The 15,870-nt window shown below is 46.8% G+C and overlaps 1 protein-coding gene and 1 long non-coding RNA gene across 2 annotated transcripts; one reads left to right on the forward strand and one right to left on the reverse strand.

Annotated features, from left to right (window-relative positions):
• Positions 1-724: 724 nt before the first annotated feature.
• On the reverse strand, positions 725-4,865 carry LOC114016550 (uncharacterized). Its single transcript, XR_003561043.2, has 4 exons — positions 4,652-4,865; positions 3,202-3,296; positions 924-977; positions 725-760 (listed from the first exon to the last, which is right to left on the reverse strand). It is a non-coding gene; the product is annotated as an uncharacterized LOC114016550 (long non-coding RNA).
• Positions 4,866-10,056: 5,191 nt separating this feature from the next.
• On the forward strand, positions 10,057-14,104 carry LOC114016532 (butyrophilin-like protein 2). The gene is given in 4 exon segments (XM_027809012.2): positions 10,057-10,386; positions 11,117-11,455; positions 12,844-13,107; positions 13,741-14,104. Coding segments are annotated over 4 exon segments (984 nt in total). The 5' UTR covers positions 10,057-10,301; the 3' UTR covers positions 14,037-14,104.
• Positions 14,105-15,870: the final 1,766 nt, after the last annotated feature.

A 15,870-nucleotide genomic window follows, 5' to 3' on the forward strand; every position in this document is an offset into this window, starting at 1 on the left:
CTAAACCTTTACTAATCTGCCACTGAATCTATACTGAAGGCAAAAACTTCCTAAACAGAAACTCCACACTAGTTCTTGCAAGGCACCCCACAAAAGTGAGGGGTTACAATCACCCCACAACTGGCCATGGGGCACTATCTTGGCAAAGCCAAAGCCAGGGAGCACCAGCTGCCAGGTTGAGCCTTGCACATTGGCAGGCTCTCTCAACATGGCACTTGGGGAGCAGTTGTCATTGCTGGAGCATCCCTCCCCACCTGCCTGAAAGATTTATGGCAGTGGGGAAGTGAGAAAGACGCAGCTTTTTCATGCCGTTTCCCTGATGTGTCACCATTGTCACTGGAGGAGAAGACATGAAGTCAGGACAAGAACCACAAGGTCTTTGCAAGCCAGACCCCTCAAATACTGCCCACTCCAGGGAATGAAGAACAACAGCTCTGGCATGGGGGACAGTTCATGCTCCTTTGGAGCTACTCATCACCTGGCCCTGACTGGGATTTTTGCCACCAGCCATAAACACTCACAGCCCTTCCTTCAATGGAGCCCAGTCAGTTAGAAAGCCCCCCAGTCGTTACAGTATCACACCATTCTGTTCAAATGCAGGGTAGGCATGAAGAGAAGGAACCTCATGAACAGAACAAATATTGCACTGTCAAGATTCTACTAACGAGCTCGCGCCATGAGCAGGCCAAGTCTCTATGCCCTGAACTTCAACACTTACTCTTAGAAAAGCAAGACATTGCAATCTTCCAGCAAGGCAATTCTGAAAGGCAAAACCACCAGAATTAGTAACTCCACCACAACTACTGTGTAACCCACACACAGTACGAAGAGCCAAAGTGCAGCCCATCACTGGCTCTGGAAATGAATCTTCACTGCCAAGAGGGACTGGCTCATGTGATCTCTGGCAGGGGGAAATAGCTTACCTGCTAAAATAAGGAGGACAAGGAGGCAGGGAACCCAGAAGAAATCACCGCTTTCTGAAAAAAGGAGAACAAGCAATAGAAAAAATGAATCGGCTTTCTTGCGGTATAGCACACGCGTACACACAGTGGCTGTATATTCACATGATCTGCAGCATTTGAACGTGGCTAGCAGAACACTTTCAGCCATATCATTCCTCGGGAAATGTGAAGAGGAACAAAAAAGTTCTCAAAGAAAGCTGAAATGAGCATTGATAGTTGCATTTTATATTCACTGCCTTGTGTCCAAGAGTCTTCCACAGACACACGCTTAAAACCACACTCGACATAAACTGGCAACTATTTGTCTTTTTCCTTGGGAAGTTTCTTACTGTCTTTTGCTTTTGCAGTTGGTCTCTAGTCTCTCATTCTATTCGAGGCCACTGTCTCTGAAGGGAGCAATATCGTTCTGAGTGATACCATCAAAATACATTAGCTTACGACAAGTTGTCCTCCAAAGCTTTCACTCAGAAGAAATTTCAGAGGACAGCTCGGCCTTAACATCACCTTTCAGGCAGAATCGCCCCCTAGTAGCCTCATGCCAAAGTCTTTCCTTCTCAGTACAACTCTCAGCAGCTGGCACCCTGAAGAGCTCTCACAAAAACTTCTCTGCAGCATCAAAAAACAGAGATTCATGCTGGGAGACAGGCTAGTGTGCACTTATCTCATGGGCCCACTGTCTTCCTGGCTTTCCTGGGGTCAGCAGACGCTCTTCTCATTGCGGCCACACTCCTGGCAGTTGGGTTCAGTGACTTCCTCAAAGCACTGAGCAATAGACTGTTCTTAGGCAAAACCCCGTTCCCGAACTCTTGTACCCGTTTAGTCTATATAGTATGAGATTGTCTCAACTTTCTTCAGAGGTATGTGGTCTGCATTGTATACTGAACAGTCCTGCTTAAGTAAGTATGACTGAAGGAGCCCAGCTCACTGCAAGGAGCAGGGCAGCTCCATCTGGAGGTAAGGACCTTTGTTTCTGAGAATCTGAAAGCTGTCCAGGAAGGATAAAGGATATGCCTGGACTATGGAGACATTGCAAGCATCCTAGCCCCCCCAACACCTCTGTCAAACCCTCCCATTGCCTGGTGTCATACATAAGCAACCGTAGGAAGATGGACTCCAGGGACGTCTAGATCATCAAAGAGTCAGGTGGATGATGACACCATGGCATTGTCTTTTCGTTGCAAACCGTAGTCTCTGTGTGTGTGTTAAGTAGCAATGAGTCAAATCATGTTGTAACTGAACGCTTGAAAGGTGTAAGAACCATGTGTAACACCACACGTGGGTTACCCCGTCTGGCTGAGACACCTCCTGCACATGAATAGAATACTTGATCTTGCAATTCTACCCTTTGCATCCTAGCCTCTCTCCTTGGTCAGCACGGGCCAGCTGTGAGTTTTCATAACACTCTCAATGGATGTAACTATGGCGTGTGGTGGGAAACTCAGTGAAATAATCCACAGCGTTTGGCCCCACCTTCTCACTTAGTGGAGGACGATGCAGTATGCGAGTGAGGAGAGAGTAGCTTTGCTTGCTCAGAGGATGCCAAGGTACATGAGTCTTAATTGCTGCTTACCTGACTGTTGAGGCACCTGTAGGCTGTGTTCCCTTTCAGCGGTCACAAACAAAGGTGGTGGTTGTCCACAGGGTATCTCAATGGAGCTTTCTATTGCAACACTATTGTACGTCTCCTGTAGAATGCTTGTCAGGGCCAGTGAAAATAGGTCTTCCCAAACCATATATGATACACCCTGTTGCCTTAAAGGAGCTGGAGCGATTTAGCAGGAAATAACCCACTCCTGCCCACCTTCCATCTCTTCTCATTGAGGTGGGCAGTTGGGTGCATCTAGGTTTAACTTCTAGGTGATGTCTGATTTACCACCATCAGTCCAGTCACGTTTAATATGTATATTAAACCACCAAGGGCCTGGATACACTGATAGCAGTCTGCACTGCCAGGCCAGCCGTGGTCATGGACTAGCACTGCCACACTCTAGGGTTTGGTCATGTTCCTTGAGAAACTGCGACGACCAGCTACTTAACAGGGAAGTTTTATTAGCAACAGATAGACATGTTCTTGGATTGCCGGTGATAGTCACTGTTTGCAAAAAGGCACGTGAAAATAAAATGTTTTAAAGTATAAAATCACAATAAAGTTACAACCAATATGGCTTGGCTACAAATACTGTTTTGCCATTTTCATTATGCATCCTTTGTGGCATTAAAAAAAGTCTTGTGCACTTACCTGTTGGTAGGACTGTCTTGGCTAGATATTTTTAAAAATACAGGAAGGAACAAGATGGCTCAAGTGACCACTGCCGCAGGAGCAATTCTGCAGTCCTGGGGAGACAGTAAGAAATGCCTTTCACCTTCTGGTGACCCCGCAAAGTCTGATAGAAGATGATAGGTAAATATAAGAGACTTTTTTTCTGGGTGTATTGGGTGTCTGCGGCCAGGTTTTGGTAGTAGTGCTTTGCAAGGGTTCCCCCTATGGTAAAAAAGTGTAAATTTAGGTGCACAGAGTCTCACCCAATGTTTCAAGAGGGTTTTTAGAGTAAAACGTTAGTATTTTGCTCCACCTAGAGATTTTCATGTGAACACTGAAAAAGTTAGACCAACCTAGACTGCCGCGTCACTAAGCTCAACGTGGGGAGAGCTTTCCTCAGAGCCCAGAGGCATCTCTGCTCCTGTGCAAAGTCTGCAGAACACACCTGGTGCTCCCTTCCCTGCGAGGGCTAACTCTGTGCACCTTTGCTTCCCTAACAAAGGAGAAGGTGAAGCATCAAAGAGTAGAAAGGGAAGCTAGAGATGGATGCTGCAGAATGCCAAGACCCTTGTTCCAGTCTGCACTCATTTATTGATCTTTCTGTGGAATGATTAACTACTCTCCCCAATGCCGTCAGCTTTTCCAACATATAGAAAGAAGGAAGGAAGAATAAAAAGAATGTTAAAAGCTGCAGCAAAGTTACAGAGCCTTGGTTGGTTTGATTTTCTTTTTTTTCCTGTTCACGCTTCCCCATGTAAAGCTACAAGCTCTCAGGCACAGGCCACAACCTGTTTTTCAAAACGGAAAGACAAAACAAATGCCACAGGTTTGCATGATTCACCAGCTGGAAAAGCTAGCAAAGGTGTACTGCTTGTACACACGAGTGTAAAAATCTGTATCCTTCCTATTCGTTATCTGCAGAATAAATTTATACCCCAGTTAGACTTGATCAGTTCAGATTATCTATGTCATGGGGTGTATATAGACGTCATATTGGTATATACCTAGCAGGCTAACCCAGAGCAAGCCTGTATTTCTGACACAAAGGGAGCACATGCATTTGCTTTCTGAAGCGGGAATGTGTTTCAGAACCAGCACATTGCAGTCCTCCAACCAGCCCCACGCATCACAACATTTTCAGCAAACTCTCTCTGTGGAGCAACCTCGCAAATAACCATTAGCATTTCAGTGACCTCTTTCTTTAATAAAATTGCTGGCGGATAGCCTCTGATTCCAAATCCAAATCATCCATCAGATTTACACTTCATTCTTCACACTTAAGGAAGCAAAGAAAGAAGCCTTTTTAATTCCAGGCTGGAATCATGCCCTGGCGGTTGTCGATAGCAAACTACCAGCTCAATAATCAGGCAAACCCCTCCAAAAACCTCATCACGCACAATTCTCTTTCAGCCAGGTTTTAATTCCTTACCTGAAGAGCAGGACCCAAAGAACCCCTTTGAATTTCGGCGTGGATTATGGAAGTGAGGAGCCTTTGGCTTGTATTACCCGGAGGTAAGGGAGTTGACCTCGCTCCTTTCCTGATGGAAGCTTACAGGCGCTGAAACCTGAACGTTCACCAGGAGCAACTGTTTGCTCTTGAGTGCAATAGTCCAGCCCGTGCCTGCAGGTACCAACCCCTGTAGCAGGAACAACCCAAGGGCCTGAATTGCCGGCACGCCTAGATCCAAGGTACAGTAAGAGGATTATGTTTCAAGCCTTTCTGCACCTGAGCACTGCAGCTCATTTTTGAGTGTGGCTTTCTGACAACGACCTGGAATTGAGACAACAGCATGAACGGGAGGTAGAGAAACCAAATCGGGGTGTTGCATGAGCCTGTTACTCACCAGGATGATTTGAAGTTACAAGTAGGAATATACAAGACACAGACCCAGCAGGAAATTTAGAAATTGCGCTTGGAGTTGTTGAAGTCATTAACTCAGTTTAATGTCTAAGAACAACCTCACACGCTGAAAGAGCAAATAAGAAGTAGACTGTCGTATGAAATACTTCTGATAAGTCTGTTCCCTTTAACATTGTTTGGCCTGTTTTCAAGTTTGATTATAAATTCAGAAAGGATCCATTTCCCAATAAGCTTTAGAAATCGAGGAAAATTAAATCATTGAAAAGCACATCTCATGCTTTCTACAATTCTCAATGTAACCAACTGGCCAGGCAGTAATGCAGTAATGCTCTTTTTCTTTTTTCATTTTTTCTTTGTTTGTTTGTTTTGTTTGCCGGCACCACCACTCGCTCCACAGCCCCTGTCCTGGTGGGGAAGGAAGGGTTTGCAGCTGGGAAGCACTACTGGGAGGTGGAGGTGGGCCAGTAGCGGGACTGGGTGCTGGGGGGGGGGAGCGAGAAAGGGAGGCAGGGAGGAAGGGGCACTGTCTGGGGAGGACTGCTGGGTGCTGCACAGCTCCCAGGGGGACATTTTCTCTAGCGAAGGAGGACGCAGCAGTGAGAAGCAGCAAATAAGTGATTCGGTGACCGGTGTGCTTCTGGACCCGGAGAAAGGGCAGATGAACTTTTATAAAGTAGAGCAGATGACCATCGTGGTGTGAATGAATGCCTCTAAGGCTTGGAAAGAGACCTGCAGGAAGGTCTTACCCATTTCTATCCAAAAGGGAAGGGACACTCACACCTTCTATCCACCTGCTCTTAGTCCCTCTCCCATTAAAGCTTCGTCAAATATAATTGGATGATCTAATGGATGAAGGAAAGACAGTTCAGTGGGAAGAAGAAGGGAAAAGTTAAATCTCAGACATCACTAATGTAAAATTAAAGAAGACACCTGAGGCTAAACAGGGAAAAAAACATTGAGAAAGAAAAAAACCAATTAGCTAGTTGAAAGAAGATTGGGATCAGATTCAGAAAAAGCAAGGCAGGAGTCTGAGTCCCATCACAGGTCATGAAAGTCTTACCAGGACATCAGTGGTTTCAGTTGCTTCAAGACAGAAATGCGGTTTAGGTGACGTTATGTAGCCTGTCTTTCCTTCTTGTCTAGGCAACTTGACTTGTACCCACTGTTCTGTATTTACATTTGGTTGAATGCCACCCCTAAAGTGAGGCAAGCCAAATTCTGCCACTGTTGTCTCAAGAAAGGAAATTAAAGTATTTTCAATGAGAAGAGTGTGTTTTAAAAACTTTTAAACTTTAAGCTCATTGGAAAAACGCTGGTAGGAGGAGTTAAAAGAGACATTGGATTTCCCAAGAATGGGCCAACATTTGGCAGGGTACTGAGCATGCCTTGTCTCTCTGCATGTCTGTGGAGGGTTGACCCTTGCTACCAGCCAAGCAGCAGCACAGGTGCTCTCCACCTCCTCCTCACGGGGAGGCATGGGGAGAAAACAGGAGGAACTGAAGGCACAAAACTCATGTGTAGAAGAGAAGACTGAGAAATCACTCGCCAATTGGTGTCATGGGCAAGAGAGATTAGGCTTGGGGAACTTAGCTCAATTTGCTGCAAGCTGGCAGAAATATTCAGTTACTGGTTTGGGTATTGGGAAATGAAAAACAGAGGTACTTTTCATCCCCTGTCACAATTTCCCAGGCTTCACACCCAGCCCCAGCTCCACTCCAGACACATCTCCCCCCACCTTTCTATCACCCAAGGTTACACTGAGTCTCTCCAGGGAGGGCTTGTTGTGGTCATGCCAGAGTGGTTGCTCTTTGTCACTCCTTCCTTCTCACGATCTTCTTGTGCTCCCGCGTGGGTCCTCCATGGGCTGCACTGCCTTCAGAGGCGTACCTGCTCTGGCGGGGGCTTATCCGCTGCCTGCAGTCCCTTCAGGGGGTGCCTGCTCATGCAGCCCTCCTCCTCCTCTCACCTTCTGTTGTTTCTCAGTCTTTTGTTCCCTCCTGTTTCTGTTAAAGCTGTTGGGCTTTAACCCCAGCTGGCAACACAGCCGCTTGTTCACTCCTCACCACCACACTGGGATGAGGCAGAGGATCGTTAGTGTAAAAGCGACAAAAGTTGTGGGTTGAAATAAAGAAAGTTTAATGTGTAAAGCAAAAGCTGCACACGCAAGCAAAGCAGCTCAAGGAATCCATTCACTACTTCCCATCAGCCGGCAGGTGCCCAGCCATCGCCGGGAAAGCAGAGCTCCGCCACCGCTATCGGCCTCGTGGCTCAGAACTTGCTGCTGCCTGGGCAGGAGGAGGGAAATGGTTTGGGGTCTGTGTCCCACCTGTGATCTGAACTTCCTCTCTCCCTCTCCCCCCAACCTAAATAAGCCTGGAGGAATTGAATCGTAAGGCTTTGCACTTTGAAGTTCTAAAGTGCGCAATTTCTAAATTTCCTGCTGCAGCTGTGTCCCGTATATTCCTACTTGTAACTTCAAATCATCCTGCTCATGAAACACCCTGATTTGACTTAGGAAGGATACAGATTTTTACACTCGTGTGTACAAGCAGTACACCTTTGCTAGTTTTTCCAGCTGGTGAATCATGCAAACCTGTGGCATTTGTTTTGTCTTTCCGTTTTGAAAAACAGGTTGTGGCCTGTGCCTGAGAGCTTGTAGCTTTACATGGGGAAGCGTGAACAGGAAAAAGAAGAAAATCAAACCAACCAAGGCTCTGTAACTTTGCTGCAGCTTTTAACATTCTTTTTATTCTTCCTTCCTTCTTTCTACATGTTGGAAAAGCTGACGGCATTGGGGAGAGTAGTTAATCATTCCACAGAAAGATCAATAAATGAGTGCAGACTGGGACAAGGGTCTTGGCATTCTGCAGCATCCATCTCTAGTTTCCCTTTCTACCCTACAGCTTCTCTGGGCAACCTGTGCCAGCGCCTCACCACCCTCAGAGTGAACCATTTCTGTCCAATATCTAATCTAAATCTACTACCCTCTTTCAAATTAAAGCTATTCGCCCTTTTCCTGTCACTACGTGCCCTTGTAAGAAGTCCCTCTCCAGCTTTCTGGTGGGTGCCTTTAGGTACTGGAAGCCTCCTCTAGGTTCTCCCCAGAGCCTTCTGTCCAGGCTGAACAACCCCAACTCTCCCAGCCTGCCTTCACAGGAGACGTGCTCCAGCCCTCTGTTCATCTTTGTGGTCCTCCTCTGGGCTCACTGCAAAGGGTCCATGTCCTTCTTATGCTGGGGGCCCCAGAGATGAATGCAGCACTGCACGTGGGGTCTCCCAACATTAATGAGTTAGTTAATCATGAACCGTGCTGAGATTTGTACCATAGTTTTAGTTACATCATACCCATGATCTGGGAAGTTCTTGACATAGAATGTTCCTCCAATGTGGTTGATTAAAAATGTACCATCCTCTGCTTTGGAATGGTAAACATCTATTAAAATGGTCTCTTTAATACAGGTATAAATATTTAGCATAGCAGGGAATTAAGGGCCGTAGACGAAGAATGCAAAAAAATCTACAAACCGGGTCCAGCCAGACCCATGTTTTTCTGTTTTTGTTCATTCACCCCGTGGAATGGTTGAGACATCAATGTTAAAACTCTGCCCCTCAAATAGACTGTGTTGAAAAGATGTTGTAAATAACCGTTGGTACTCAGAACGTGAGTAGTTTTTCATTTTGACACGTAGTTGAGCTTTTGTGCCAAGCATCTCAGTGTGACTCAGGGAGGGGTCTCTCCTGGGGATGCCTTATTGTACTCTACCTACCTTTGAGGGGATGAGTGTGATGTCTGTGTTCTCCTGAACGGTGCTTGCATTGCCTCCCTCTTCATCCTCTGTGCCTCTAGAGCAAGCGCTTGACCCTCACATGCCATGGTGTATTCCCCCGGTGCTTCCTCAGAGCACTGACGGTTCCTCCAGTGTTGCGACGGAGGGAAGACACAGTCGCTCAATATGAGTGATCAGCAGACTTCGTTTATTGTACCTTACAGTCACCTTTTATGCCTTCTTATAATTAGCTCATACATATTACAAAAGTTAAGCTCATTATTGGTTAGTTGCCTAAATACCAAGCCCGCCCCTTGTTTCTCTTCTGTAGTTATCTGTTCCCACCTGCAACATTCTTTTCCCACCAAAATCTTCCTGTTACTGTGTAACAAGAACAGCCAAAGACAGTGTATTTTGCTTTACTTCAGATAAGCTGAGAGCGATGTGCATTTTTGTCCAGCCAGCTGGACTATGTCTATGTGACCCTTTTCAGCTAGCCAGTTATCCACACTCCAGGTTTGCTGCCGCGACAAACAACACATCCTCTGCCCTTCAGCAGTTCACCAACGTTTTCTGCTAAGCGAGGACAAGAGTACAAGGGTGCTGGAAGTTAAAAGAGAGATTGCAGGTGTGAGATAATGCAGCTGTCGAGAGAGGGAACGGGCTGAGCTGATTGATTTAGCCAGGCTGCACGAGGGACTGTAAAAGGCAGAAGAGAGTGGCTGGTGGGAGTGAAGTCACAACTGACTGGGCACAGGTGAGCTGCAGTGTCGCCTCTCTCTGGGGTACACGGCTTTCCTCAAGCCTTCCGAGACGGGACCCTAGAAAAGCTTCCAAGGAGACTGTGGGAGAAGCAGACCAGGCAGTTGCTCCCAATCTGTCTCCTTCAGGCATGAAGGACCACAGCTGCTCATCTGCAGTGAAGCAAAAGCAGCAGAATTTTCTGTGATTCCCTCTCACATCCTTTTCCAGGGCAGTGTTCTTAGCCAGGGTACACATTGCTGCAGAATCCAAGTAGGCTGGCAAGTGTGAAGCACAGCCCAGTTTCCCAGACACATCCAGCAAGAGAGTCATTGCGTGAGACCTAGTGACATGTGTACGGGGCTGGCGGTGGGCACCCTGGACTTCGTGCCTGCCCTCCAAATCGGTTTGGTCAGACAATTTTGTGCCCGAGAACAGGCACGGTCAGGGAACGGGAACGAGCAACTTCTCCTTCAGAGAAAAGAAGCGGGAGCTGTGGGGGACTCCACTAACGCGACGCAGTCCCGCAGGGTCTGAGGACAGCAGGCAGAGCCAGGTGCTGACTTTGTGCCTCTGCCTTTAGCAAGATCCATTACTTTCCGTTCACTCCTCCCTCTCGGGAATTCCTTCTCATTTTCACAGCACATCATCCATTTCCAGGGGCAATACAAGCAATTTGACTTTACCCACATGATGGTTCTGGAGGATTTATGGAGGAAGTGTTCAAAATGAAGCTCATACTGCTCTTGTCCTTTGCTCTTCTAATATATATTTTAATTACAAGGTGGCTTACAGGTAAGAGACTCCTTACTGTACCCGGCTAGCCGGTTACCCTAAGATATCATGCCTGCGCTTCATTTCATAGACCCTGGAGGAACAAACACACTGTAGATCGTATGTGGTGTCTGACACCTCCAAGTTCAAGTATGGGACAACACCAGCCATCCTGATGACGTGAGACACCCCAGCCCTGCTGTTTCAGGGAAGGTGTCAGCGACTTCAGGGAAGCGCCGCAGGTGTGTTATCCTACTACAGACATGAGGGCGGCACGTTCAGTCTCTGCTGGGACAGAACCAGGGCCTGTGGGGGGCAGGAGCCTGTGCAGATTGCTTTGCGGGCTGTAGATCTGCAGAGTGCATAGCTCTTTGTACAGCTCTTTGCACATCACGTGTGGTAACTTGCTCGTAGCTCAGCGAGCTTTGGTTTGCAGTACTTGCACTAGTGTACCTATTGTCTTCCTGAATAAATCACTGCCCATAATGCCCACGAGTATGGTCCATGAGTCTGTAACACAGCTGGCGTATATAAGCCATGACATCTGGTAACTGTAAGGCATGTCTGTGCCTGGAGGAGGTGCTAGCAACGACTCAAGACCCTGACCTCCCTATTCTATGGGACTGTGAGACTAACTTAGAGCTCGGCTTTCTGCTTTGGATTCAGCTAACACATGTAGCTTTCTTCTCTCTATGGAAAGATTACACTTGCAGGGAAAAGCAGTGCATTTGCTCCCACCTCTTCCTTTCAGGCGAAGTGCTTGTCACCGTCAGCAGTGAACCGTCAGTTGTCTCTGTTGGAGAGCAAGTGACTCTGTCCTGCCAGCTGACAGACAGTGTCCCCTTTAACACGAGTGTGCTTTGGTACAAACTGGAAAAGGGGAAGGATGCTCCACTGTGTGCTTCATCCAGCCTGGGTGGGGTGGTGGATCAGTGCCAGGATGAAGAACGGAAGAGGATGGCGTGTCACTGGAAGAGAAGAGCACTTCTCCTGGTTATCCAGGCAGTGCAAGTAGCTGAGGAGGGGACATATGTTTGCGCAGTGAACGGCAGCGTTGTCACAAAGGCTACTATGCACCTTGATGTTACAGGTAAGCAGGGAGATTTTCACAGTGAAATGCGACTTGCTATGACCATGCTGAGTTCAGTTCCCATTGTGGCTCTGTGGCTCTGCCTATTCCTTGCTGGACAGCTGAGACCTTGTCAAGGTTTAGCCCCAGCAGGCAGCTAAGCATCACACAGCCGCTGTTAGCTCCCTGCCCTGGTGGGATGGAGGGGAAAATCAGAAGGGTAAAAGTGAGAAAAGATTGGGTCGAGATAAAGACCGTTGAATAGGTAAAACAAAAGCCATGCACGCAAGAAAATCAAACCAAGGAATTCCTTCCCTGCTTCCCATGGGCAGGCAGGTGCTCAGCCATCTGCAGGGAAGCAGGGATCCATCACATGTAGCAGTTTCTTGGAGATATGGAGAAATGAGCAAAGATGCGGGAAGCAGCTGGAACGACTTGCTTTGATTCTGAGTATCTAAAGACGCTCAGTGGGAAAGGTCACGTGGCTTGTCAAGGGGGTAGATAGTGTAACAGGGAACTGCATTAAGATGCTGAATATCATCATGTAGGTGCTCAATATCCCCATATAAATAAACTAGAGTTTGTTTAAGGGGTGTTTTATTTTAAATAATTTGTTTAAATCCTCTTCTGGGATTATGAATGTTCAGCTTCTCCAGTTAGGGCTGGTTTGCCTTGTAAAAAGAAAAAAATAGTTACTCAGAGCTATTAGGGAGGGTATTCACCAACGTGCCGTGCACCTAATGATATGGTAAAGGCCCCTTCTCCCTCCTCTTTAGAAATCCCCCATCTCAGTTGACCTGTCTGAAATGCAAACCTGGAAGTACTTGCAAAAAGCACCTTACCAGATCTGATCTGCTGATGGACAAGTCACACTCTGGAGCTTCATTTGAGGGCATGGAAACATCTAGCTTCCACAAATCTGGCGTCAGTCTATTCTGCAGGCCAATGCTATGTGTGAAGGCCCTTTTCACCTCTTTTCTTTTGAACTGATCATGTGCTAGGCTGACTTGATGCCGCCTGTTTTGGTGTGGGACAAGACAGGCAACAATTCTTTGCTCTTCTTCCCCTCCACACCGCTCCTTTTTTATGGACCTGTATCACCCCCCTCAGTCACGTAGAGAGTGCTCATCTCTTTTGCAAACTCCCAGATGCTCTTCCTGACCTTTGATCATCCAGGCTTGCTGGGGTTCACTGTGACTCTGGGGTGAGATGCCCTAGTGTTCAGTGTTGCTGTAGTCCAGGTAACCGGCCCATTTGATCTGACCAGCTGTGGTTGTTTTTATGAGCTATGAATTTCTAGCGCAACATACTGAGGCCTTCTGAGTTGTGTTGGTTCAATTTGCTGTGACTGTAGTGGTGTTGCAGTAACTCTAACCCTGCCTTGTACTCATTGACTAACTCCGTTACAGCAATTGGTACCAAGCCAACTTTGTACAGGGATCAGCAAGAGGAGAATATGTGTCGCTACACGTGTAAGTCAAAAAACTGGTACCCAAAGCCTGAAGTTATTTAGACGAACTATGGAGGAGACATGGCAGATGTGGAGGCCAACACCAATGTAACGTGGAGTGAGAGAGACCATTTCACGGTGCAAAGCATCATCACAGTGCCTTGTGATAAAGTAGATGTGGTGTGTGTAGTCCAACTCAACAAAACCAAGGCAAGCCAATCAGGTAGGCCACAGTTTTTCCCCTGCATCTGCTTTGTTGGAGGAGTCAGAGCCCTCCATTATTGCTAGAAGAGCTGCAATGGGGCAGGTCTCAGCACCTTCCTTGAAGACCAAGCATCCTGCAGAGCTTCCCCATGCAGGAGAAATTTTTTCTGTTGGGTGGTAGATGTTTGAGTTGGCCTTGTGGCGTCTTCAGGGCAACACCATGGAGTGATGATCCAGGGAAGTGCTGAGAGCAATCTTCCTACTGCCCTGCCTCTTTGGGCTGCGTTCAGCCATAGCTTACCTGTATTTTTAATGGTCTGAACCTGAGTATTGTTATCTCTTTGGCATAATTTCTGGGTTTTACCTTCTCACCTGGAATGACAGGCTGTATCATTCATGGTTTGGGAAGAGCTTCTTGCACACAATTCTGCCTCTTTTTGTTTATTTCAGCAGTCTCACTCTTTCACACAGAAAGCTCATAGGATGCTTTCAAGTGTAGAATTACTGAGAATCAAATGCTCAAAAGCAGATACTTTTGATTAGAGATGAAACAACAACAAAAGTGCAGGTGTTCCGTGAGATCTCTTTCATGGCATACTTGGTGATTCTGTGTTGTGCCGGATGTGGTGGTGTTAAATTGCCTCTTTTCCAGGTTCCTTGAATGACATGACTGTGGGAGGCACTTGTGCGTACAAGGGCAGAATAACAGGTTCGTTTGTAAAGCCCAAAGTGATGTGGATTAATTCCCAAGGAGAAGACCTATCTTCACTGGCCCTGACAAGCATTCTACAGGAGACGGACAATAGTGTTGCAATAGAAAGCTCCATTGAGATACCCTGTGGACAACCACCACCTTCGTTTGTGACCGCTGAAAGGGAACACAGCCTACAGGTGCCTCAACAGTCAGGTAAGCAGCAATTAAGACTCATGTACCTTGGCATCCTCTGAGCAAGCAAAGCTACTCTCTCCTCACTCGCATACTGCATCATCCTCCACTAAGTGAGAAGGTGGGGCCAAACGCTGTGGATTATTTCACTGAGTTTCCCACCACACGCCATAGTGACATCCATTGAGAGTGTTGCGAAAACTCACGGCTGGCCCGTGCTGGTTGAGGGGAGGCTGTGTTGGGGCTGATGGGGCTGCAGAGCCTGGGCCACCAACCAGACGTGGGGGCTCACGGATGGTGCGTGATGATGGGGTAGGGAAGACATCCCTGCCAGAATCAGAAGCATGTCAGATGCAACTTCAGGGAGCATCAATGCCTGCCTTGGAGCTAACCCCTTAAGCTCACGTGTCAGGACTTCACGATCCTGCCCTGCTGGGTCGCCTTTTCACATCCATACAGAAATGCACAAGCTCGGCTGATTCGGCTCTTTCGATTATTTAACGTTTACTGGGTCCGATCTGACTTCTCAGCAGCTTGGTTTGTAGAGCAGTCTCTCTGCCTGCCACATCTCCCCTGCCTTCCTTCCCTGCCCACCCTCTCAGGTACAAAGCTGCCACGGCTGCACGTACCCAGAAACTCTCCGGGAAGTGCAGTGCCTCCTCTCTTCAGAGGGTTACTGACAATTCCCCCAAGCTCTTCCTTTGTATCCAACCCCACCCGAGAAATCCACAAGAAGTGGCTGACATTTATTCCGCGGAGTGTCACAAAGGGGACTGGTCCCTTTCTGTGTCTCTGGACATTCCGGGGTGCTGACCAGGGGTCTCACATGCTGTGAAATGTGCAGCGTGGCAGGTGGGACATCCACCCAAAACACTGGCAAGGCGGCAGAGTGGGACCTGAGAGAGAAAGTAGTCCCCAGGCGGGAAACTCAGCCCAGCCTCAGATCCTTCTCCAGCCCCCACACGTAATCACAGCGCTGGAGAGGGCAAGAGGGAATCTGAGCATCCGTTAACCTGCAGAGTTTAGTCTCAGCCTGGGATGTCTCAGCTTGGAGTTGGAAATTTTTTCCAGTCAATGTTTTGAATTTGCTTTCTCTCACCCTTGTTTTTTTTTTTTTCCTTTTTGTGTCTTGTATTTGCTTAGGGTTAAGTCTTAGGGTTAAGTCTTAAGGTAAAGTCTTAGAGTAAAGTCTTGAGAATAAGTCGTGTGGTTATCTCTCAGGGTTAAATCTCAAGGTTAAGTCTTAAAGTTGAGTCTTAAGTTTAAGTATTAGGGTTAAGTCTTAAGGTTACACTCTTAGGGTTAAGACTCAAGGTTAAATCTCAAGGTTAAGTCTTAGGTTTAAGTCTCTAGGTTAATGCTTAGGGTTAAGCCTTAGGGTTAAGTCTTAGGGTTATAGTCTTAAGGTTAATTCTTTAGGTTAAGTGTTAGGGTTAAGTCTTAGGGTTAAGTATTTGGGTTAAGTTTTAAGATTAAGTCTTAATTTTATGTCTTAGTGTTCAGTCTTAAGGTTAAGTCTCAGGATTAAATCTTAAGTCTTAAGGTTAAGTCTTAGGGTTAAGCCTTAAGGTTAAGTCTTAAGGTTAATTCTTGGGATTAAGTCTTAGTGTTCAGTCTTAAGGTTAATTCTTAGGGTTAATCTTAGGAATAAGTCTTAGGGTTAAGTCTTGGGGTTAAGACTTAGGGTTAAGTCTTAAGGTCAAATCAGGGTTATAGTCGTAAGGTTAAGTCTTAAGGTTAATTCTTAGGGTTAATTCTTATGGTTAACTCTTATGGTTAAGTCTTGGGGTTAAGTCTTAAGGTTAAGTCTTGGTACTAAGTCTTGTGGTTAAGTCTTAAGGTTAAGTCTTAGGATTAACTCCTACGGTTAAGTCTTAGGGATAAGTCTTAGGGTAA

Source organism: Falco cherrug, chromosome 5, assembly GCF_023634085.1.
Source record: "Falco cherrug isolate bFalChe1 chromosome 5, bFalChe1.pri, whole genome shotgun sequence".
Taxonomy (NCBI): domain Eukaryota; kingdom Metazoa; phylum Chordata; class Aves; order Falconiformes; family Falconidae; genus Falco; species Falco cherrug.